The sequence below is a fragment of the Branchiostoma belcheri genome, unplaced genomic scaffold, assembly GCF_001625305.1.
Source record: "Branchiostoma belcheri isolate BF01 breed outbred unplaced genomic scaffold, Haploidv18h27 scaffold111, whole genome shotgun sequence".
Taxonomy (NCBI): Eukaryota; Metazoa; Chordata; class Leptocardii; order Amphioxiformes; family Branchiostomatidae; genus Branchiostoma; species Branchiostoma belcheri.
Window position 1 is genome coordinate 240,249 of NW_017802503.1, and position 26,720 is coordinate 266,968.

General features: G+C 41.4%; 1 protein-coding gene across 1 annotated transcript; it reads left to right on the forward strand.

The window, feature by feature from the left end:
- Positions 1–770: 770 nt before the first annotated feature.
- LOC109487386 lies at positions 771–26,001 on the forward strand. Its single transcript, XM_019791375.1, has 9 exons — positions 771–1,060; positions 4,094–4,542; positions 22,759–22,845; positions 23,352–23,588; positions 23,881–23,972; positions 24,270–24,374; positions 24,706–24,905; positions 25,090–25,254; positions 25,724–26,001. The coding sequence occupies exons 1-9, from the start codon at positions 771–773 to the stop codon at positions 25,977–25,979; spliced, it is 1,881 nt and encodes a 626-aa protein (XP_019646934.1). The 3' UTR covers positions 25,980–26,001.
- Positions 26,002–26,720: the final 719 nt, after the last annotated feature.

Sequence of the window (26,720 nt, forward strand, 5' to 3'; positions counted from 1 at the left end):
AACTTCGTAATTTAATATTCACCTATAGTTCGATCAAGCACCTCTAATACTTCTACTTAGGTAACGTTCGACAAAAATTCACCATCCTCTTGATCTCTTACTTGCAAAATCATGTCCAAATGGTAACTGCGGGTACTTTAATTTTATTGGCTGTACTGCATTGTATTTAGAAAGATGTGGTGACCCATATGTGAATCCGATGACCATTTCTGACTTGACGTGTCCTGTTGGCAGCGTGCGTCCCCTGTACTCCGACATTGTTCCCATGGATACAGTAACATATGGCTAAGTTTAATGGACTGTTCCAAAAATATAATTTGGAGGGGAGGTTGAAGAGATTGGATTTTCTACTTTCTGACTCCCCTTTCATTATCATCCGAGTACAATGTACCTTTAACCCCATTCATTTCATCCATATCCAGGTGCCTTGGCCCCTTAAAATTTTTATCCAAGTGACTTGACCCTATAATTTCATCCAAAGCCAGGGCTTTCTTCTTGTAAACCCCGCCTCAATTCAAATCCAACAAATGCCACACCCACTATACCCCCCTTATGGTAAAATCCGACCTCTTCAACCCGACCCCCCCCCTTCCTTGAATTTGAACCATCTGTGTGATACCGTAGAGAGAAGAGTGCCTTTCTTCCTCCTATCAGTTATTCACACGTCGTCAAACCGTGCGCACGCTTTCCTGTCCGTCCCTCTGTGTCCGTCTCGAAGCCTGACTCTTGTCGTCTCCGCGTTAACTACCTTCGTCATACACGTGGAAGACATGGCAGCACCCTTGTTTGCAGAGATCGAGCTGGTAACACGACCAGGGGCGCCCATGGCCGACTGCTTGGACTGGTTAATGGAGCATCAGTTGCTGGCATCTAGCATGGACTGTCTCCGGTGTGACGGTCATGTGGCGATGGAGTACGTGGAGCGCAGGGACGTAAGTGACGAGTTTACGTGGCGCTGTCCCAGGGCGACGTGTCGTACATCCCGCTCAGTTCGCACGGACTCCATATTCGCCGAGTTCCCCAAGATTGACCTGCGAGTTTTCCTGCGAGTCATCGTAAAGTGGGCGGAGGGAAAACTTGTCAAAGACATAGCTGAGGAGCTGCTTTCCATTGGTTATGTGAGTAAGCACACATTGTGCAAAATGTGCCGGGTCCTCAGACAAGTTTGTGAAAATAAACTTGTCATCGATCCTCCCATTCCAATGGGAGGTCAGAACACTATCCTAGTCATGGATGAGTCAGTTTTCAGGAAAAAACCAAAATATCGACGTGGCCGCAGGGCGAGGCCCATCTGGGTGTTTGGCATTGTGAGGACTGACGTCCAGCCGTGCATTGGTTACATGGAGGTAGTGGAATCCAGGGATGCCAACACTTTGCTGCCAATAATTGAAAGATGTGTACTACCGGGGTCCACCATCTACTCCGACGAATGGGCAGCATACAGACGCGTTCAACAACTGCCAAATGTCGCCCAACACAGCACTGTTAACCACAGCCGTCACTTTGTAGACCCTGTGACCGGGGTTCATACCCAACACATCGAGTCCTACTGGAACCGAAAAAAAAAGAAACTGAAAGCCATGCACGGATGTATGGGAGAGGACACTTCCAGCTACCTCAAAGAAGAAATGTGGCGAGAGAGATACGCTAAAACATCACGGGAGGGACTACAAAGTATCCTAGCCGACATTGCTGAGCAGTACAACGTTTAAACGTTGAACTAACCAAAAGACGGACCGGACAGTTGAGACTGTGTGAAAAAAAAACAAACACTGCCTTAAACAAGGCCATATGTCACCATGGTGGGGTGCCTCCTCGTTGGCGGTTGACGGAAATGCGTTATCTAACTTAATCTATAATATATAGTCCTGACTGGATTACGTATATAGGTTATGTTTGATGCGTAGCTAAATCCCCACCACAAATCCTGACAAAATCACCCCATATAGCTCTGACACTGGTGCAGCTCACACACACAAACAAAGAAATTGGAATAAAGAATGACATACGTTCACTAAAAATACTACACACTACGGTCTTCGTTATACTTCTTATACCTCAATGAATAGTCTTGGTAACCCCAAGCCCTGTAGCCTGGCTACTAGGCTCCGGAATACAGATACAGTCAAACCTGCCACCTCTTCAAGCTCACCACCTGGCCATGGTGACCGCTTTTTCTGGGTACCCAAAATTTTCGCCATTGACGCAGAAATACCTGTGCAAGATCATGCCCGTAGCAAGGATTTTGAATGGGGGGTCCTTGGCATTTCAAAGAAAAAAATCAGACAACTTTTTATTTAATGCTAGTTTCTGCTCTTGTCAGCCCGAAGCCTGCTGTGCCCAACGAACTTTTTTCATATTCACGCCTAACATGGGCCAAATTTAGCCTCCTCATGTTGCAGACTTGTTGGGGGTCTGCGTTAACTGTGATCATGGAGCGTCAGCGAAGCAGTAAATTGAGTAATATGGAGTACATCTCAAACGAAATGCTAAAACACGGGGCTGAACAGTTTTGTAAACCACTGGTACAATCCTTTCAAACGGCGCTTTCCCATTCAATTGGAATACGAGCATACTCACACCAATCTTAAAGTCGGAAAGCAAGTCCAATGTAGCCTGGGTGCCAGACCCATGGCACACTGGACACAAAGTATCTCACTGAGATACTTTGTGTCCAGTGTGCTATGAGTCTGGCACCCAGGCTAGTCCAATGTGTATAATTACCGCGATTTAAGTTGTCCGTCAAAACTATTCATCCTCCTCTTGAATAATAGATTACAGAACTTGTAGAAAAGAATTGTCTGTTAGCTGACACGCGATTTGGTTTCAGAAATAAATGCCGAACAGCTGACGATGTTTTTATTCTTAAAGCTTTAATTTAAAAAAAATATCTCCAAAAAAGAGGGGGAAACTATTTGTTTGCTTTGTCGACATGAAAAAGGCATTTGACAGTGTCTGGCGGCATTATTAAAGCTATATATTATTACTGAGGCACAATGGCCTTGGTGCCCAACGCTGGCGTTTATAAGCGATAGATTTTGGGGTGGGGTGGGGTGCGTGAAGAAGCATACTGTCCGCTACAAACCCGGCTGCCCCAAACCCTTTTATTTCACGCCATCACAGCTTACGCTATGTTACCGACAAGCTCTCTCAGTCGGAGGTCACCGGTAGGGCGGCAGCCGCCAAGAAACGCGATTAGCCAGGGTAGTCTGGCATCTAGATTTGAGATGAGATCTGAAGTACTCTCCAAGCAGAGGTTTGGGGTTATTTTCAGCGTGTTTTTAGGCTTTTTATCTTTTTTTTCTGCACTGGGTTTCGTGGGAATAAATCCAGTGCAACTTGCAAAGAGAAACCCCGATAAAAAAGCCTAGAAACACGCTAAAAATAACCCCAAACCCAAACCTCTGCTTGTGGAGCAATTTGGAGGGATAAAGCCCGCGGCTCGTCCTCCCGGTGTTTATTTTTCTTACATGCGTCAGCAGAGCCTCCCACTGACATGTACGTTCTGACTTGGTTCTAATTACTCATCACGTCTTCATAATTCACGTTCCTTTCTCAAAAACCTCAGTCGCCCGACCCGGCGATCCAAGACCGTACTCTGACACTGTCTCTGATCTAGCTAATTTCACTTTAGCCTGGGTACTAAACCTTTGGTCGGCTTGGCTGTAGTTTTCGGCCGCGCTGAGCTCACGGCTTGCCAGGCTAATTTCACTTTGATTCCTTTTCAATAACTGTGATGCCGGGGTATGATGAGTTGACTTCCTAAACTGGTATGATAAATATACGAAAAAACATAATGAACATAGAATTAGAAATAAAACAAAAGTACAAGTAGCAAGGAGTCTAAAAATTATCTGATGTCTTGTCAACATGTGGCCATGTGTTCTTCGGAAAAGAGAAGCCACATATTTGTTTTCAATTAGAATCGACCGGGACACCCTCTGAGCTAACGGTCGTTTACGATATACCACCAGATGTGTTATCACATTTTATCATCGTGCCTTCCAGTCAGCATTATTTAGCTGAGGTGAACAAATAACATCTTTTGTTAAATGATGATACTAGTATCCTTATGTTATAATTTGCCCTGTAGGAGACATGCAGCACAATGGCACCCGATTGTCGTCAGAGGACATCCCCGCAATATTACGGGAGCATCTGTCGCCTACGAACCCAACGACACTAATCACCACAGTCACCTCCGGTTCTCCTACAAACACCACAGCCACTACTGGATCGAATGCCCCACCAACAGCCCCACCTACGAAACACCACAGCCACTACTGGATCGAATGCCCCACCACCAGACTCCACCACCAACCCAGCAGCCGGGGCACGACCAGACTCCACCACCTCCCCAGCAGGCTGGGCACCACCAGGCTCCACCACCACCTCAGCAGCCGGGGCACCACCAGGCTCCACAGCCACCACAGACTCCACAGCCACTGCAGGCTCCTTGGCTCATGACAACTAGAGTGGCCAGACAAATGGCCACACTGGCCAACAGGGTGCCCTTTGGACCCCTCGGAGGTGGAAACTTTGGTGAGCATACTATTCTGAATAAATGTAATTAAAACCTCATACTGAATGGGAAATATTTGGAAGGGACCAAGTGACTTTGTTGTGTCAGTGTAATTTTTTTAGCTAAGCCTCTTGTTGGTTATAGCTATAGAGTGTAACTTACATACCAGATGCAAAAAAAAACAATGTATCAAGATGTAACAAATCACATTAGACCATAGGCTATGACTACAAGATTGAGGTCATTCGTGCTACTGTGTCATTCATGCTACTGTATCATGTCATGTAGGTCGCATCAGAATGGTGCCAAGGATGGTTCAGCTCCCAACCTGGAGGCACCAGCCACCCCGGGCAGGCCAGATGCAAACCAGGCCACCCCAGCACTCATTGGCAGAGCACCAGCTACCAGCCAGAATGGTGCCAAGGATGGCATTTCAGCCACAGGGAACCCCCTGGAGGTTCTTTCAGAAGTAAGACTTTTCAGGATTCCTGACTCTTAACATTAAAAATGAATGAATGACGAATCACTTATGACAAATCACTTAACCCTCTTCGTGACTCTATTCATCTATTCAGGGTTTGTTTTTCCAGGGACAGTAATTGTCAGAAATGTTATGTCTTTAATGTTGGCTGCTTTAATATGTTTGATCACAAACCTTAAGTCGTTACTTAGAGCACTGCCAGGTCCCCTCAGCCAATAGGGAGCCTGTTTTTTTATGATTATATCCACATGCATGTAGTACTAGCTGCCTTTTTGCCAGTTAGTGAACCTCTCACTGCACTAACTAACCAGCCACCCTCTTCTCAGCCAACCAGTGAGCTGGAATTGGTCTCTCTCTAGTGATAGAGGTGCTCTAACTAACCGAATAGATTAGACTATGTTGGAGACGCCTACTGTGGTATCCATAAAAACAACAGCTGGCCAATGGCAGTGTACAGCTTTCTGCCTTTGGCAGGCTGACCGGCTCACTACCACACATGGCTTGAGTCTTCTCAGACAGCAAAACAACTCCTTGAAACTAGACAGAAAGTGACACTGAACAAAGATTTATAAAGCTAAATATAGTCAGTGTTCGAAATACCCATCTGCAGTCTGCAATTTGCAGATAGATTTTCAAGATTGCAGAAGAGAAAACTTACAATCTGCAATTTTGCAGAAGGAAAAAATAGGCTCCGGATTCAATAATTTTCAATTAGCAAAGCAGTGGCGCTGTGAATAGATCGAAAACCTGCGCCGCACGAACCTGCCGGCGTTTTCCAGCAGACTGTAATGGTCCCAAATAAGGGAATTTGGGGTCAAAGTTGAACGATTTCGACAAGGCGACGAAAGGCGACGATAACCAAATATGGGCACTCGCCATTTTCCGATGTTAGATTTCGTCTCCCGGGAGGACCCGACAACTGCCTCGGCAATTTTCGCTGAGCATTTCCCAGCAGGTGAAGGTGAAGGTGTGATTTCCCAGCAGGCAACACGGCAAAGGAAACATGGCTCCTCCGAAAAACCACACTCGCCTCGGCGTTAATTTGCCGAAATTTTGATGTTTTTCCTTGGTATTTTGCACGATTCAAGCAAAGAAAACAAGTTGATCACATGAACAAAAGAGAAATACAGCACTGGGAACCAAATGGTCCGTTTTGTTGGGCGGTAATTTCTCATTTCGAGTGAAAATTTACGTGCATCACATTGCGACCATATGGTGTAAAATCAGTGATTTTCGGCTCGATCCGAACCAAGCACGGCCCGTAGACTTGTCCTTTATGATTTCTAGATGACTATCGGTACCAAAATAAGGTAAAATATTGTTGCAAAATGAGAGAGACGGAGACTAAGGTAAACTTCTTTTATTTAAAGGCTGGATTTTCATTTTCCTGGCAGGCTTCTTTGTATGTAGTGATCATCAGTTATTCAGTAACGTTACAAATATGGATTTTTGTTCCGGTCAAAAAAAAACCGGTCCACCGACGTTTCGGTTTTTTTGGACCGGACCGATAAAATTTTTCGGTCCGAACATATGTAAAAGAGTGATATTTTGAAGAATTTCAGTAATGCTACAGATTTACAAAGCTATACCGTTATATATATATGATGTAAAAATAGGCATTATTGGTTTCAGAAGGTTGTAATATGGGGGCTTGTGTATTTGCAGAAAGTATTTCAAAATTGCAGGACGAAATTTTGATACTTCTGCAATATTGCAGAGCACTGAAAAAAAAGTATTTCGACCACTGATAGTACTAGTGCAGTAGTGGATGGGGTTTATCAACTTCGTGGACCTAAAAGTGCTCTAAGTTAGATAGAGCATGGTTTGAGGCTGAATACTCGGATTTAGAACTGCCCGCCCAATTTCATGTCACCCTCGGCCTCCAGCCTCCTGAGGCATGAAATCCCCTTGGTGGGCAGGGCAGTTCTATATCCTCATAGTCAGCCTCAAACCATGCTCTATCTATATAGACTAATACATGTACAAGGTAGAGTGAAGACACTCTGTACTTAAATGTACTATTTGAGGGCAAATCTTACACTGTTTGAATGACAGGGGCCCCCAACATCTTTTGTTGTGAGTTAGCCCCGGCCTACACTGTCTCTAAAGTTTGACTCACAAATGAAGTTGTAAACAAGGAATTTGGCCTTCAATAAAGGGAACCCTCTAGAATTTTTTGGGGGATACCAGACCCCATACTGTTCATGGCATTGAGACTCGATGTGTGGCAATGTATTGCAGAAGATTGTCCTTCTGTACTTGACTCCTACACCATAACAAAAATTCCAATGAAACATCAGCTTATCCCAACAGGATTCTTTTACCCCATACACTGTTTACACTAGAACATTGTTTGTCCATACCAGTATGATGGTTGTTGCAGGAATGCTTAATTCAAGAAAATAAGTAAGATTTACAAAATTGCGAGTAGCAAAAATGGCATTATATGAAACCTCTTTGTGGTACAAAACCAAACTGTTAAAACCATACTCTCTTCTTTGATTTTCAGTTACCGATAAGTCGCAGCAGCTAGACCTGGAAACATCTCTTGGATGTGTTGGTGTCACCAAAAGGGGTGGGCATTTCCTAACATGAGAAGTTCAAGATAACTGTATCTTTGAAGAAATACCTTGCACTTAAAGGGAGCAGTACATCTACAGAGGCCATATGAATGACATTACCCCCGAGTCCCATTTCAGTTTTCAAGTAATCTGCAGTTTACACGAAGACGCTGTAGTGTTTGCCGTCTTTCTGAGAGGGAGTCATTAAGCTTGTACTATTGAGAGTGACTGCCATAGATTAGGACGTCTGTGTTTGAGGAATTTTGTTATTCCTACGCTTTAGTTTGTAACTTCATACACTGTTGCTCCTAGATAGTAAACGTTTCATCCAGCTATCATCTGATCATCTCATCTTTTAGAAAGCTTGCAGCACAATATCGTACCATGAAGTGAGAAATGTATTAAATTTACATGTGGATGTGTTATAGAATGCTCTCACAAAAAGGGAAATAAAGTACATACACATAACTTTGAAATGTCTCTATATCTGTATGATAAGGCAATTGGACATGAAAATGAAGAATATGTCAGTGGTCTTGTTAGTGGATAGCATTTTGCATTGTAGATATTGTAGACATCTTTTGTATAAAACGTTTTGCATTTAAATGGTGATTATTGTGTTAACATTGTATGACATACGAGTTAATATTATTATTTTTGCTCTATAAACTTCTGAGGTAGCCATGTATTTAGGATACTTTTTTTGCAAAGCATGCTGAACACAAACATAGGTAAAACACTGCTGAACACCTCTGTACAAGTCTAAAGTGAGGAATACCCATAGAAAATAAAAAGGAAGAAAGTCCTGGAACTCAAAACGTCACATTATTTGCCACAACTGTATCCAACCTGCATGAATTTTATCACCTAATCTTTCTCTGTATTAGGCCATACCAAGAGAAGGTAAATCGAAAACTACACAATTATAAGGTGTTAAGACGAATATTATTCTAATTTCTGATAAGATGTATGTATCCTACTTCCTGCATATAATGCTTTTCAGCACAAATAAAAGTTTTGAGTGTACCCTTTGAGAACATGAATGAAAGTATTGTGTGAATGTGTGTTGTCTCCCATGCATAAAGATCAACATATGATTTTTTGTCGATTTTGAAAAAAATATTTTTTGCCCTTTTCCAATCATACGGCAATACTGGACAAGATGAGGAACCTTGCCTAATTTACACCTAAGCTAATGACGTAGTCCACCGACTTTGACTTCTATCAATGACGCTATAGAATTAGCATAAATGGTGAATTTGTAGGTGTAGAAAGTAAAAAAAAATGTTTAAGGCGTTAGAAAACGTGTGAATTAACAAAAGTCCGTTGTCTAAACCTAAATTTCAAACCAATAAATCTCTATCAAATTCTCGTTTCCATGGTAACACCAAAGGTGAGTATGAAATCGGATATATTAAAGAAAGGTTTTGCGGCTCTACCTCTAAACATTCAGGAATAATGTCACATGAAATCCGTGACACCGGCCTGCCACCCCCTCCCCTCTTGATAAGGTTAAGATGCCTAACTAGTTGAGGCAGCAATACACATCTTTAAAACACTTGACAAGTAGGTGTTAACGAGTACGCAATGAGGTGTGAACTCTTGTGCGTGCGCCTTCTTAAGCTTGGTTAAGTGTTGTCAACATATATGTACCTTGCTCATTCATTGACAAAGACTGGAGTCTTACACTTACAGTCGTAAAGTTGGTGAGTCCAATTTTTGTGTTGGAATTTACAGTTTAAACTTGCTCCATAATAATACATTTTCCTTCGTTATACATAATTATGAAAGGTCATGAGAAAGACATTCACAACAATGAAACAAGAAATTCACAACAACTATATTATTCAGAAGAGTTTTTACGAATTCATTTTCTTAGTAATTAATATGACTATGAATATGATGGTCCAGCTATGCTCGACATAACAATGTCTATTTTTAAAGTCTCATCACATGTAACCATAACTCCCACTTGTGATAGAACGTCCTTGCTCGAATAACGTTTAAGAAGTTTTAAAATAGTTTAACCGCCTTGCTCAAACCGACTCTCTATTGACTTGACCTTCCAAAGGTCACCCTTCGAGTGTGTTGTCAAAATACCGCTTTTTTACCTCCATGGACAGATGCGAAAAAATATCGTACCTTGTTGCCTGATCCTGTAACAACTTAAGCCAATATCCTACCAGAATGTGGCATATGACTGTGGCTGTGACACTTCCCGCAAGATTTACAGATATATAACACATCGAAGAAGTTGAGCAAGGACATTCAACAAGAAATTATGCACCAAGGAGCTTCTATCACCTCTTTGGTTACACTTACAGAATTTTGGAGTGACCCATTCTAACAGGGGTGATTAAAAATACTATGGTAGTATGTTTGCCCTCACTTTGTTGAATCCTATGTGTATGACTTACGTCTATAGTTCGAAAGTTTAACAGAATATTGTCAGTATTGAATATAGTCATATATCACATGAAGTGATCTTTGCGGCCCAAAATGTGTGCACCCAGGATCATCATTACGGCTCCCCTCGACCTGGATGGACCGGACCAGACCGCTTCCGTTAAAAATTGTCACGTGACCTGTACCCAACCAGTGCTCTTATACACATTAGCCACGATTTCAAATGTAAGGAAAGGTTCGACCAACGTCCGCGTCCTGTATGATGTGGCGGCATGCGACACGAGCAAGGGGCTGAGGGATCAAGTCTACAGTGAATTATCTGTGATCACCAACTGTTATGGGACGGTGAGTGAAACTTTATTTAATACAGAAGCTCAGAACAATAACCTCCTTGCTCAGAATGATTGTAATGCAGTGTTCATTGTTCTCAACCCTGCTGGATCCAACATGGCGTCACGTGCCGAAAATTTGTCATATATGTGAATTTTGTAGGACGCAGAAGAAAGATGGGTCATAACCAGGGTTTGAAAGGTATAAATCGTAATCCTGGCAATCTCACGGAGTTCACTATAGGAAATATATTAAAGTAATTAGAATAGGTCGGGTCAACTTTGAGCTTTTTTCCGTAGACCGTAGTTTTTCGTGTGAAGACAAAGGGGTTTGGGTAGGAGGGTATAACTACGTGTATGTACTAGTATGTATGTATGCTTCATACCACATTGAATTTATAACCTACCGTCGACATTGTTCAGTATTGTACAGACTTAGTTATTGGTAAAAATAAGTTGTTAAGGGGATCTTGGTATACGCAAATTGGTTGTATACGCGCCCTCCCCCAACGACTTCCCGCCTTCACATCTGTTTTCTATCATGCCATCATGGTCGCGAAAACACGAGAGAAGAGACAAAGCCAGGGGGAGATTCACTAACTAAGTTGTAATCTGGATTCGGGAGCCTCCTGCTTGAAAAGCAAAATGTCCATGCCATGGTCCAAACCAGTATTCAATGAAGAGTGGCTGCTAATTCTGAAAATGTCTCTACTAATCAGGAATAGGTTTGCCAGCACGCCATTCCAGGGTTTTCTAGATAAATTTAGCATGGGGGAGCAGATTGCAAGCATGGCGAGATAGCAAAGCAACCAAGGTTTCTTTTGAGAGTAACACAGTTTTTAATGCTAGAATTCTTTGTTGTAAATGTGGAAGTTGTGAAATTTGGTTGTGTAAAAGAAAACTCCTTTACACTTCAGGGTTTTTCTAGAAAAGTTTAGCATGAGGGAGCAGATCGCAAGCGTGGCAAGGGGGCAAAGCATCCGTGGGGTGATTTTTTATGAGAGTAACACAGTTTGTAATGCTAGAATACACTGGATGATTGCTGTATTGTTTTTACATCTTTACTGGAAAAAGGTCATTTTGAGAAAGACTAATTGGTGTGTAAGTAGCCACTTAGGGTTCAATCTGAGAATTGATATGAGGGAGCTGGCTGGTTACATGAGGGAGCAGCTCCCCTGTTCCCCTGTTTAGAAAAAAACCTGCACTTTTTACAGCATATAAACAATGACCCAGTTTAGACCAGACTTTTAGATCCCATTCAGACCAGACTTTTAAAAACAAGTTGAAACCGCTAAATCATTAGCGGGGTAAACCAGGCTAAAATCCCTAGCGTTCACGCCAGACTTACAAAACCGTTTTTTCAAAAACCCTGTCCAGCCATTAGAGGCGAGGTCCAAGTAGCAGAAATTAACCAGTGACGTCAAAGGTACTGTCGCTGCACCGCCTAGCGGACAATCGGGCGGTAGCCAGGGAACATGAGCAGGTCATATCACGGCAAATATGTGCAGGGGTGGCAGAAACCAATAAAACACCATTTACAAATAGGATTTTCGGTAGAAAGGCCCCAAAATTGAAAGTATTGGACCTCGCCTTTAAGCCATGACTGCAGTTTGTATGAAAACTGAATCAAAACTAAAACAAAATATACAGGTAAACATTCTTGTTTTGGTGCAGCCCCCCCCCCCCCCCCAACGTTGTGTGGAATTTGTACACGGCCTTTGCACATGGCAATAATGCTATAATGAATCCATATGAATAGATATCATAAACATTTGAATTCATCCTGGGAAGCAGTCGTGGACATTGCCTGCCCTTTTCTCACCAACTTTTGAGAACAGTTCATGTATAAAAAATACAAACCATGGTTCAAAAGAAAACATACCAGTTTGTGTACATTTTTTAGCTTCTTTGAAGAGGGTTGCCATTACAGTAACTTTTATACCAGACTTATATTTAGCGGTTTCAACCGGTTTTTCAAAAACCGGTTTTTATTTAACCTGGTGTGAACGCAAATTAACCGGTTTTTTAGGGGTTTAAATCCGATTTTGAAAAACCACCTCGGGAGGTGGTTTTTGAGGGGTTTTTGTGGGGGTTTTCCACCGAAAAACCTGGTCTGAACGCTAAGGGTTTATTGAACCGGTTTTTGCGTCATAATTCCGGGGTCACGGGGTCAGCATCCTGGCCGTGTGCGACCTGCAAGCTTTTTTGATCGCGTTGTTTTGACCAACTTGAGTTCGTTTCCACTGTTTTTCCACGGTTTTTCTTTATTTTGCGATGGAATCAGCAAACGCAACCTGGTCGGCGGACGGGACGTTCCTGATACTTATTTAGGTTTGGAGAGCAGCAGTCGCCGAATTCGAACTCTACCGAACCAAAAATGTTGGAGGAGGCTGATTTCTTGAAGATAAAGGATCAGTGCCGCACTAAGGTAAAAACAAACTGAAGACGGCATGCAAGCAAGAAGGCCAAGGACAACAATCAGAAGAGCGGGAGGAACGGTTATTCAAACTGCAGTCATGGCCGATTAATTGGATATTCACCGGACAGGATTTTTACAAAACCGGTTATCAAAAGTCTGGTATGAACGCTAAGGGTTTTAGCCGGGTTTTTGAAAAACCGGTTGAAACCGCTAAATATAAGTCTGGTATGAACAGGGTCTTAGTTTGGACAGTACTACATTGCATCAGTGGCCCATTTTCTGCTGTGCAGGTTTCGGGGCGGGTAGGAATTTTGATAGTGTTTCGAATATTTTTTTAACGCGTGATTTCAATAGCCAGCCATCCTAAACAGGGCTCAAACTTAACTTTTTTCCCTACTGTCCCAGAATTGTCCCAAAAGTAATTTCCAACTGTCCCGAAGTGAGAATGGACTGTCCCAACCTGGTTTTCATGAATTATGTATAACAACAACTGTAGAGCTTAGTCAGAGTGTAGTATTACTGTGTAAGCCAATTGACAATGAAATTAACTCAAATCCAACTCAAATTCAAACTTGTCCAGTTTAAGTTTACAGGAGTATCGCCAGAATGCGCAGCGCGTTGCAGGGGGAGGTCTATCGGGGGAAGCTATTGCATTTTGTCTTTTCTGAACACAAAATCATCTCGGGCAACTTCAGTTCTACATTTTCTGTACAAATGCAGACTTATGAGGCTGGAGAAATGTTAAAGATCTGTACTTAATTCTATAATACCCTCTTCATGTTCAAAAAAATTGTATTAGCACACTTAATTTTGAAAAAAATTGGGCATAGGTTCCCCGGATGACCCCTAACCGGGGGCCAACGGTGCTTCCACAAGTTCAACAAGTGAAAAATACATGATACAAACTGTACATGTATTTACTACCTGGAACTTGGAGCTAGTATTTCAAAGGTGTTACAGTGTGATATAACCAAGCTAGTGACCCAGTAATATTTCCTTAAACCATTAAAAAAATCACATATTGACACAACTAAACAAATAAAAATGTGATTATGTCTATAAACTCATACTCAAAAACAATTATTGAGAGACACTCGGATCGCCGTATTACTAATTATCTCCCCCAATGTATCAAGTATCAATGTAAAACTAAAACTAGTAAAAGTCCTTCACAGCATCCAACCGCACATTCATAGAAACAATAACATACTAGTATTATATTCTGATAATAGAAACCAATAAATTCGGAAATTTTCACAGCTTTGTTTGCAAATTAACGTTCTAAAATATTGAGTGAATTTGTATTTCTGTTGCCGAAAAATATTTTTTATGCATTTGAAGTATCGTTTTAGCACGTTGTAATATCTTGTACGTTTGGATGCTATCTTGACCTTTCAGGTCATTTTTTTTGTGAAAAGCGTCCGCCATTTTTTTCTGTCTTTCAAATGGACTTTCTAGCTGTTTTTTCGGACAAATGTCAACCGTTTAAAACATTTTACGGCCTCAAAAACCCATATAACGAGGAAATCAAGTTATAGTTGTTATTTTCGTGCGTAACATTTCTTCTTGGGGTGGATTATTTCTCCGTCGAGCCGCCAAAAACTAGCATAGCATGCGTGGCCCGATCCATGCGATTAGCGGCGTAGCGGCTCGATCCATGTCGCCCGGCGGAAGAAAATTGGAATGACGAGCACATTTATCGGGAAAATATTGGAATAAAATCGCTAATTTTGAAATTTATCGCAGAAATATTGGAATAAAATCCTTAACTTTCGGCAGGTTTTTCTGGAGCCGAAAGCCGGGTCGCGCGCCCGATAAACGCATGAAGGGCAGACATTCTAAGTTTATTATTTTTCTATTGTCCCAAAATGATTTTTCAGTTGTCTCGGCCGAAATTCAGTGGCCAGGGGACATCGGGACATCGTTAAGTTCGAGCCCTGCCTAAAACTAGCCGCCGGGAGAACGTTTCATTCTGCGAGCCCCGGAGCCTGCACAGGAGGCCACACAGCCAGTAACATATACAAAATAAAGCTGACATTACACCGGAGGCTTGTCACACAGTTTGTCTTGTCTTTGCCGCAAACCTTGTGACTTGGTTTTAACATTCAGGCTGGTTTTAACATTCACGTATTGGTTATCATGGCTTCACCAAACCACGAAGTGGTTTTGTGAAACATATTGTGTTCTCTCATGTTTCTCCTTCTTCTGCCATTTCTCCTGCCATTTCTTTAAAGGGATTCAACTCAGCCGTTTTCAGCCAAATGACCTGAAATTTGGCATGGAGGTAGAGTGGGTCAATACCCAGATGCATTTTTTTCATTTTTTTGATACATGCCTTTGAAAAAAATTATGAAGGTTTTTTGGGGCATTTTTCGACAAAAATTGGATTTTTGGATCCTGAGCGCTCATATTACAACTATATGACCTGAAATTCGGTATAAGGGTACCTTGAACATGTGTATATAAAATAGCAGTCACGTATTTGGCATACACCACTTTCAAATCACTCATTTGGGGGACTTTAAAAAGTTTAATGGCTATTTTCACCCGAAAAAGTCCCGTTCCACGTTCGATCTAAAGAATGGCTCGTTCCATCTGCCGTTGGCCATCGAACACGTGTTCCATTTCGGGTTACCTGGGGTCACGTTGCACGTAAGTCGTGGGAAATGACCCACATAGTGCTCATCCTCCCATAGCAGGGTCAGTGGCTCCGAGTTCGTTAGTGGTGGAGAAGGAACTCGGAGCCGCTGACCCTGCCATGGGAGGATGATAGTGCTGCGTACCGGTTCGCTGAAAAGTGAGATGTGGTGAAGCCATGCTGAATTTGCTCCAAAGCAAATGTAGGCCTTTCTAGTTCCTGATGAATCCTGTCACCTAACCTGCACCATGTAAACCGTGTATGACAATTGTTGCTGCAGTAACATGTTACAAGTTGGAAATGGTGTCTTAATTTATAGTTTTAAGTCTGAAAACTCTGAATAAACTATGATTCTCAAATTATGGTTCTGGAAAATGTCTACTGTTCATGTAGGTGCCTGGTAATTCTCAGTGTTACCTCCAGTCTGCACCAGTGAACGTATTTGGAAAAGGTATTTCAAGCCATGTATGCTAGTGATTAGCCTGTGCTTGGGTTGGTACTAAGTATCTATCGGATGATCCAATTTTTGAATCTACATTTTCTATTTCAGGGGCCTCCCGCCCTGAAGGGAGTCGGAAATTGGCAAAAGGTCAGTGAAGGAAATGGAGCTGCACCATCCAGTCCAGTCTGAGCTACTACCAACATGACAAGAAAGAAAGTGGAGAATTACAGTACCTGTCCCTGTACACAAACACACAGTGTCCATCTTTGTTGGGTGAGTTCTTAAATTTCTCATTGCAGGAAAATAAGAGTAGCAATTGGGAAAAAAATTAATCGGTGACACAAGGCATTTTATGCATAGCTTGCCAGCCCTTCTGTCATTTTAACCCACAATATTCCACTCACAGGTAGCCTGCTATGCGTTCACCCATGTATCTAAAGACAATGCACAAAATACTTTTTTTGAACTAGGTTGGGCAACCTACAGCAAAAATTAGGTTGCCCATCAGGATTCAAGGTTGCTCCACCTGTAAGTTTCTACTTTCCTCAAGTTATGTTACATACGCCTTAGACAATACATGTATTTCTAGCAGCCTATAGTTAAAAGGGGTTAATGGCCCACCCCGAGGTGAATATGGTGTGATAAAGCTTTGGCATTTGCTACAATCTGGGTCAAAGGTTATGGGAGTCACCCAAGGTCATTGGAACACCACTCAAGTTATTGTTGGATTTTTTAGGACAGAGCGGTGTTCTATTGGGTCACCTGAGGTCATGTGGGTGATTATTGTATGTTTGATGTATGGATTGGGATGAATAAAGACCCAGTTTTGACTCTATTTGTGACATTACGGCATCATAAGGAATGTGGAATGGAGCCTTCTGATTGGTCAACACCACCCGGCTATATGATAATAAAGGGTTAATGCCCCGCCCCAAGGTGTATATGGTGAGATAATCTCTGGTCAGGTTTTGTGACATGAGAAATTCTGCACGTCTGAAGGAAGTACAATGTAGTACGAGCACTGAAATAGATATGTATGTATTTACATCATAGGGTTGCATATATTAGCAATGACTTAATTCATAATTGTCTCTCATTTCAATTTCAGTCTTCACAAGTTCTTGTCCACTGCCACAGCAATGTTATCATTCCCTGATACCTCCACAAAAGGGTTGGTGGTACACATACTTGTGATTAAAATGTTTTGCTGTTTTGTGAAAGTAGAATGTTTTGCTGTTTTATTATAAAGCATGCCAAAGTGATTTTAAGTTCAAATGTTTAACTGTTTTAAGCATGCCTAAATGATTTGAACTTTGAAGTAAGAATGTTTCACTATTTTAAGCATGCCCAAATGATTTTAATTAAGAATATTTTGCTGTTTTAAACAAGCCAAAGTGATTCTAAGTTAAAATGTTTCACTGTTTTAAGCATACCTAAATGATTTGAAGTAAGACTGTTTGCTGTTTTATTATAAAGCATGCCAAAGTGATTTTAAGTTAAAATGTTTTACTTTTTTAAGCATGCCTAAATGATTTGAAGTAAGACTGTTTTGCTGTTTAATTATAAAGCATGCCAAAGTGATTTTAAGTTAAAATGTTTTACTTTTTAAGCATGCCTAAATGATTTGAAGTAAGACTGTTTTGCTGTTTAATTATAAAGCATGCCAAAGTGATTTTAAGTTAAAATGTTTTACTGTTTTAAGCATGCCTAAATCATTTGAAGTAAGACTGTTTTGCTGTTTTATTATAAAGCATGCCAAGGTGGTTGTAAGTTAAAATGTTTTACTGTTTTAAGCATGTCTAAATGATTTGAAGTAAGACTGTTTTGCTGTTTTATTATAAAGCATGCCAAAGTGGTTATAAGTTAAAATGTTTTACTGTTTTAAGCATGCCTAAATGATTTGAAGTAAGACTGTTTTGCTGTTCTATTATAAAGCATGCAAAAGTGATTTTAAGTTAAAATGTTTTACTGTTTTAATCATGTCAAAATGATTTCAACTAAGACTGTTTTACTGTTAAGCATGCCTGGGTGATTTTTCAGGAGCTTGCCTAAGTGATTTTAAGTTAGGATGTTTTCAGCACTTTAAGGGAAAATGTTTTACTGTTCTGAGCATGCCCATGTTTAACTGCGTGCATGTGAATGGACCAGAATGAAACTTTCACTTATTTTAATTGCTAGAGATGGTTTATTCTAAGGACACACTTTAATATGTGCACCCGAAATCAGGTAATACTGACAATTATTCTATACTTTATCTCCAATGAGAGGTTTGGCCGATTTATTTTTTAGTAGGATACCCTGACATCTTTAACGGTGCACACCCCAGTTCTTCCGCGACCTGGGTCCGTGGTAGTCCGTGGTAAAAAAAGTGAGGAAAGGGTTTTGAGGGTCCAAGTTTGAGGTGACATTTCTCATAAACTGCCATAAAATATTATTAAGCATTAACATGGCTGAAGAGTGTAAGAAATGGTGATTTTGGGGTGAAAATTTCTTTTGGCTCCGAACTTTACTTCCGGGTATTCTTGCGCGCTAAGTGTAATCCGCCCGTTTGACCTAGATTTCGCTCCGCGCCTTCCCCAGAGTCGATTCGCAACCCCTCGCGCCAATGATTATTTAAACAAAATCAGTACTAGAACTTTCTTTATAATTTACTCGTTTATAGTCGAGGCTTAGGTCTTTCTGACAGTATCAGTCATTTCCGCCGGAAAATTTTTTTCTCTGAGATTATCCTACGCGAAAATTGCCAATTTCGTGCATTAATTTTGGAGTGAAAATAATGTTTTTTCTGATGATTTTACCACAATTAAAGAGGTTGAAGAAACCAAACTCAGTTGGCCTTGTAGCTGAAGTTATATACTTTCGTCTCATATACAGTTATTCTCCTTCCGAATCATTCCACGTTAGAGACGGTCGCTAGACTAGAGGGTGTGCAGCTTCGAATAGAAACCCCAAATAAACTGGGGTGTGCCCCCTTAAGCATCTGATTTGTGATGCTTGAGCCTTTGTTCGAAGAATAACCAAGGCATCACTGACTTTTCTACATGTATATGAAGGGTATCCATGGCACATGTTTCACCTTTTTAATCAGTTTCAAGTAAGATGTTATTGAATGACTTAATGATGCATTGGTTACAACCTGGGAATGAGAGGACGACTTAGGACGTTGGGTACAGCCTGGGAAGGAGAGGATGGCTTCATATTTTGCAGTGTCATGGGTTGGTCGGATTGTCTTGTCAATGGGAATGGTTGGCACGGGTACAAGCAGATGCTGGGATAAGACGAGGGGGTGGAATGACTACAAGTGTTAGTCATTCCAGGGCTCGAAATACTGGGTGCATGTGCGCCTTAGTTAGTGCGCCCATATTTGGATCTGTGCACCCAATTTTTTTTCTCTTGGTACACCAGTGTACCCAAATATTTTTATAGGTTTTCATAATGTAAAAATGTTAAATGTACAGTAGTATAAAGCATATTATTAATTTTTAAGAATCAGAAAAATAATAGAATTATTGTAGTAGTACTTTGCTTTAGATATGAATCATGTTTTTGGTAACATTCTACTTATTTTATTTATTCATCCTGCACCCCCCAAAAATATTTTTTTTGCACCCAATATTTTAAGTTGGGTGCGCCTGTTTAGAAAAATGACTTCCGTACATCCTGATTAACTGTGAATCACAACGGCGTGTTTGGACTGACTGCCATCTTAGGTAGGGGTCCCAGATGACTGCCCCATACTCTGGTAAAGCGGACAAGACTAAAGTATGCTGTCTCTCACACTTTCAAGGGACAGTAACATAAGGAAATTGATTGTGTGGTTGGCTCGTTTCGCTGCAGTGTTTTTGAGTACTGACCAATTCAGGTTGTGGCGGATACTTGGCTAATGTTCTGTTTGGTGGACGAACTCGCCACTCATTTCGTACATTCTAGTGAGAGGGTTCTTGTTCTGCATAATGGACATGGTGTTGCACCTCTTTGGCTTGAACTTCATACCATGCTAGCGAGTGTTTGCCATGCACATGGACCTGTCTTGGAGGAACAATTTAATCAATTGGTGGATGGGACCTCTAATGCCATAGCGTGCAAGTTTAAAGAGGAGTCTCGTGTGGCATCGTGCCAAAGGTAAAACTGAAATCCAGGATCCCCACGTCTACCTGCGTCTTCTTGTCGTACGCTGACACAATTTCACAAAATCATTGATGGTGAAAAGCAGCTGGGTTGCACAAGAATGGGCTATGTGGAAACCATGTTGGAAAACTCAGATTGTATTTCTCAAGGTAGCCCAGAATGTGTTTCCATGAGTTTGGATATGTCGAAGTCACAAAACGGGCCTGTAATTCCCAGGTTATGTACTCCACCCTTGCTAAAGACATGGCCTTTGTCCAACTCTTGGGGACGTGCCCATGTTGCTGTGACTGGTTGAAAAGTGTTGCAAGTATGGGGGATAAGTCACTGGCCAGTTCCATCAGGACACGATTCAGGATCCCATCCAGACCAGATGCCCTGTTGGAAACATTTCCACCTTCCTACTGACGACCATGTGTCTGTCTACATCTCCTACATTCGGCCAGTCATGGAATACAGGGCACCTGTATGGTATTCCGGACTCTCTAACTTCCTCAGCGACAAACTTGAGAAAGTACAACGTAGGGCCGTGCGGATTATCCTGGGAGCCAGCTTCACGTCGTACACTACGGCATGCGTGCAACTGGGTCTTCCTACACTCTACGCACGGCGCCAAGACCTGCAGCTGACTGTAAAACTCGCCAAGTCCCTGGGACAGTCTGACCAGTACAGACATTTACTACCACCGTTACAGGGGGAAATGGGTGGAAGGAAAACTAGGTCATCTCACAAACTCAGTAGCATCCACTGCAAAACAGAAAGATATAACTCTAGCGCAATTCCTCACATGGTGCGACTGTTGAACCTGTGATGAAAAGACACCGACCTATTGTAAAACGTTCATCTAGTGGTTCCTAATGTTTGCAAATCCGCTATGTGCGTCTAATTCCGAGATTTTTATATACACATATCCTATAATATATAATGTGTCTTTTAAAATTGTTAATATTGTGTAATTCTTTTATTGTATAACAATGCTTTTGATAGTGTACCCAATATCGCTAATGTTCTTGCATAATACCAACCTTTGTTTATGGACCCCCACGCAATTCAGTCTGTGACTCCCATGTGGGAACCATTGTCTGGTGTTTTTCATGAAGTAAATAAACCATTGTTATTACATCTTTCAAGACTTTTAGCACAACAGCATGATGCACAGTCAGATTTGGGATGAGAGGGTGGGAGAACCATCAAGAGTCCACAGAAGTGAAGACGGACTTGATTTCTTGTAGCAAGATGTAAGCTTTGTCCTTTAGAACAGATCTCCATTGCTTGAGGGGAGGGACACCAATGAAGTCCTGCCTTTATGAACTCCCAGACTGACACCTGGCACACTTGAGGTCTCATGCAGCATTCATAGACTTTTTCACTTTCTTGTACAGTCTGTGCTTCATCCAGGGAAGGATGTGAACTTGGACCAATGATAATAGAAAGGAAAGGTGGATGGGAGAGAACATGGCATGGAATGGAGAGGCCACTTTTTGGATTTTCCAGCCTGGGAAAGAGAGACCAGACAAGAGGGACAACTGAAGTACTCCCCTTAGAACTGAGACAGATATATGACTGACTTGTTTTTTATTTCAGAACAGACGAGTGTATGGTTTTGTAAGACTATGATGAGATGGTTTCTGAGATGACCTTGTTTTCTTAATAACAAAGTACTTCTTACAGAATTTCATTCTTACATGAAAGTGTTACACAGCAAAGCAGAGAGCTGAGTCTGTTGGCAACGCTGACTTTCACTCAAGTTTCAGCACCATTTGGTTAATAAGATATATTTTTTTCTGACTAATAATAACATAGACCTATTTTAAGTAAGTACAGTTCCATATGAAGTACTTGTAAGTGTACTCAAAATTAGACATCTTTTCAAAACCTGCAGTTATGAGCTGTCATGACTTGTGGAAAATGTTAATACGTGTACATGTTTTAGGCGACTGAAATCCTACTGAATTGGAAAATATTATTATGGTAGGTTCGTATTAGCTATGTAAATAAGAATATGCCACGGTGAAATTACTTTCCATTTGCATTATTTCAGATAATAGCTGGCAAGGCCAATTGAAGAACTGAGGGATGTGCAATGAATGCAGTGATCTCCAGTAGTCTGCCTGCCTGGTATCTCGCAAGTGAGAGGTCGTACAGATTTGAGGTCAGTACAGAGCAGTTCTAACAGAGTAGTTACTGCAAAACATTAGCAATGTATATTGGCCACTCATGAAATGATGGTCTAAAGAGTGGTAGGTCACGCCTGGTGCACGGTAATCACCTGCATGAATTTAATAGATAGGTCATCATCAGACTGCTATCTGTAAATTGCTGGATCTCGGTGTTCAACTGTTGCTTGTACCATGGGTCTGCAGTTTTCTGTCAGGCCGCCCCAACGTGTAAGGTACCAGGGCGTGTGTTCGGACTGGCAATCGCTGATGTGTGGCGTGCCCCAAGGCACAAAACAAGGCCCGCTTGTTTTTCTCGCCCTGGTTAATGATGCCCTCCCAATCAAGCGCAGCAAACAAGGTGGCTTTATGACGGAAAACAACCACATGGCTCTAAACCCAGCAAATCACCTGATTCGTCAACGTCACCCGGCTATGTTAATTGATGTTAACCCTTGTCCTGCTGGCATTCCTGGCACAATATTTTTCAATATTTTCATGTCTTAATTAGATTAAAAAGAAAACAAATTTTTTTGCCCTGCAGTGGCATAGTTACTTCCGCATTCGTTGCGTTTCGCTGCGGTGTAATCCGTTGCACGAGAAATACCCCCAAATCGTACCTATACAGGGTGTTATGTAGATGGTACTGTATGTGCCGCGCAACATATGTTGCGCACAGCAGTACCCACCATCGATGCATACTGGGAAGAAAAGCAGGACGAAGTCATCAGGGTTTTGAGGAACAAGGAGGAGGTTATTCTCCTTGGTATGTACACCAGTAGTGTTTTGTTGAATCTTGAATCTTGTTGCTATCCTTCTGTATGTGATTATTTGTCCACCATTGGAGAAAACATGGCATAGTTAGCCCAAAAATTTCAACATTTGTGATTTATTTCTTTTTTCATGTAAACATGTTGTATAAGCTAAGTGCTTCCTAGCAGCAATAATTTCATTGTGCACTGCTATTTTTATATTGTTTTATGCCAGGGGAGGCCTGAGTATGCTGTTAAAGTCTAGAGGGGGATATCTCATAAAGTCTTCATTGTCAGAAACATTAAGACAGAAAATGTAAGTACTTCAAAAAGACCTACAGAAGATTACATAATGCCTATGCATACTTATGCCATTACGTAAAAAAAAAGTCATGTTAAGCTTTGGCAGGAGCACATAATACATTTAGTAGTAATTTCAACACTGCTATGTTCTACCTAATTACGACACTAAATGGTTCTTAACACTAATGAGACTTTTTTTTTATTACACGCTACACAGGTGATGGAAGGATGGATTCACCGGGCTACTGTGCGCAGTACTGCACATATACTGCCATTGACAACCATACGAAGTCCATTGTAGCGGTTGAGGTGGTCGACAAGAGGGAGACGAACCGGAAGTCGACCACCATGGAGAAGGAAGGGTTCAAACGAACCATGGACAGGCTGCTGGGAGAGCGTGTGCCCATCACGGAGGTGTGCACAGACGCACATCCTCAAATCTCTGCACTGATGAGTAAGCTTATAAGTACATTGGAGCCATAGACTGTCTCTTCCGTTGCACAACACATTTCTTCAACTGTGAGATATTCAGAGCTTGTACTGTTGTAGGTTTTCAATTACCTGTTCCATTTTTTTACTAGAATCAATAGATATAGTGTTCTGTCAAAACTAAGGTGCCGAATGTTTCCTTTATTTGTACAAATTGATGACACCTGTACTTCAGTGACCTGTGATAATACTTACATTACAAAAAACAATGATTCATGATGTTGAAAATACAAATGTATTTTATTTCTCGTAAACAGACCAGGACAAGGGTGAATACGGCACCAGAGGTGTTCACCACTCTCTCGATGTCTGGCACGGGGCCAAGAACCTCACCAAGAAGATAGTGGCAGTAAGTACACAGCTTCAACTCAATGCAACGTGATCCCATGTATGTCTTTTAATGTAATGTAGTGGAATGATATCTTACATGAACAAGAATAGCATGCACATAGACTCATTATGAACTACATTGTACGCATAGAGGCCAAGAATTATCATTATTGCATAAGGCCAAGCGTACACGTACCAATGCATCATTATTTGCTGTTGCAAGAAACTTGATTCTTGCAATGACCATGGCCCTTGACAGAAATTGAGGTACATTTGTACTACTAGTACTTGAAATGATCTTACTTTATCCACCCAGGCTGGGCAGGTGAAAGGCTGCACAGAGATAAAGCCATGGACAAAAGACATCGTGAACCACTTCTGGTGGTGCTGTAAAAAGGCCAGGAACTACGAAGAGTTCATCGTAAGTATCACGTCCTATACATTAAAAAAAAACTATGGCCACACGAGCTTAATGACTGCAAATACTGCTAGTATGTAGGTCAGCAAAGTGCTGATGTCTTTTGCAATGAAAAGTTATCCAAGACACACTGATCTAGAGAATACAATGTAGTACCTACTGTATTGTGCTGATACAGTAATTGCAGTTTAAGACATTCTTTTGATCTTTCACCTATATTATTCTTTGTCCTTTGTCCTGTTTAAATTTTAGTAGGTACATGACATTCCTGTTCTATGGTTGACTTGTATGGTTCTCACTTTAAGTATCCATGCGTTGTGTTACTTGTTATTAGGTGCTGTGGAAGGGTGTGCTGCACCACGTGTGTGACGAGCACACATGGGCTACGGGCTCTTGTCACCATGAACATCTCAGCACCACTGAACCGAGGACAAAGAACTGGCTGGCTCCAGGGTCAGCTGCACACAAGAAACTGAGCACTGTAGTGCTAAACAAGAGGTGGCTGAAGACAGCTTCAAAGTACCTACGGTTCAGGTGAGAATACTTGCATATGTTGATACAAGATATCATTTTATGTTTCCCATACTTCACTTGTTCCCAATCTTTTTAAACCCTGCTTAACAGTCTTGCTATTAACTGACAAGTTTTACTAGGGAATTTGTTAAACAAATCATGCTGATGGTTCTAGTAGTAATGTTGCAATACTGCTTTGTTCCAGAACAACTTCGGATCTGGAATCCTTTCAGAACCACATTTTAATGTATGCCTCTAAGAGGCATGCCTACAGTCCTCCCGTCTACAGGGCCCGATGTCAGCTGGCTGCAATTGATTACAACGCTCACAAAGACCGTGCAGTATGGAAGACGAAGGATGGGCATATCAAGTAAGTTAATGTTTTCTGCAGTATATAGTAGATTGGATTCATTCCTTAAGCTAACCAACATTTTATACACGCAGTCGTCCCTCAGTAAGACATCTGGAGTAGCATAGTTCCCGTTTAGAACTTTTATTCAGACTGTCACATATTATGCTGCAATATACTCAATATTCATACAGTGAAGAAAGCAGGGTTAAATTGACTTTCAGCATACTGTTCTAACAGCACTTAAACAAGTGGGGCCAAGTATTTATGGACACTAAGCATGTGCCAGAAATGTTGTAACACTCGCCTCATGTAAAATGTCCTAATTCAAGATATTTCTGTGGAAACATTTGGTACAGCAAGGCATCTATTATGCAATCATAAACTATTGATGTACTTACGTAATTACAGACCATCTTATACTCAACTGGGAATGTTAGAACTTTCATGTTGATAGTGAAGTACATCTACATGTACTGTTTTTTTACAGGTACAAGAGGAGGTTTCAAAAGAAGTCAGAAAGGTGGTCTGTACATGTCCCAAAACAGCCAAAGACCTACAGCTACATCAAGACCCTGCAGGCTTGCATCGTCAACACCAGAATCCAGTCTGGCTCTGGTATGAGTAGGACACAGCCCCTTTCTGAGACTGACCCCAGGAGAGCTGGGAACCTGGCAGGGGTACCACCACCAGCAACATCAGTTCTTGTTGAACAACACAGGTCCAGGATGGACAATGATAACTAGGGCAGTTCAACAGCCCAACTAAATCTACTTCTGACTAATGTATAATGTACTTCTCACTATTGTATGTCAAATGTGGGGGACTGAACAACAACATGATACCTCACCTATCGAAAATGTACACAACCATTGTTCTTGGTGTTTTTAGAAATAGTAGCAATGTTGCATGTAGAGCAGAATTAGGTAGATTTCCTTTAGATATTGATATTTGTATATCTGTAGTTAAGTTCTGGTTACGCATGATCAAAATGGATACAAGCTCACACCCCCTTCAAATGGACGCACTCCTCTCACAGCAAAGCCTCACAACAAATACCTGTAGACGAACTTTATTGCAACGAGTAAAAGACATATTAGATCACAATGGATACTCCTTTTTGTGGCAATCCGATACCTCACATTGTGACCCTGAACATGTCGGGAAACCCTGAGAAGGAGACTTACAGATGTACATATACAAACATTTTTTCATACTATGTCAACTGATAGTGGTAAGTTAAGATATTATTCAAAATGTAAAACCATGTACAGCATAGAGCGATATCTTAATCTTGCAGATTTCGAACTACGCTCAGCCATAAGCAAAATTAGAGTTAGTGCCCATCCTCTGGAATTAGAGAGAGGCCGGTATAGAAGGCTACCTGTATGTGAAAGAATTTGTAAATATTGTAGCGCAAAGGCTGTGGAAGACGAAATACACTTTATCTGAAACTGTTCCTTTCATAACAACGCTCGAAATGAGTT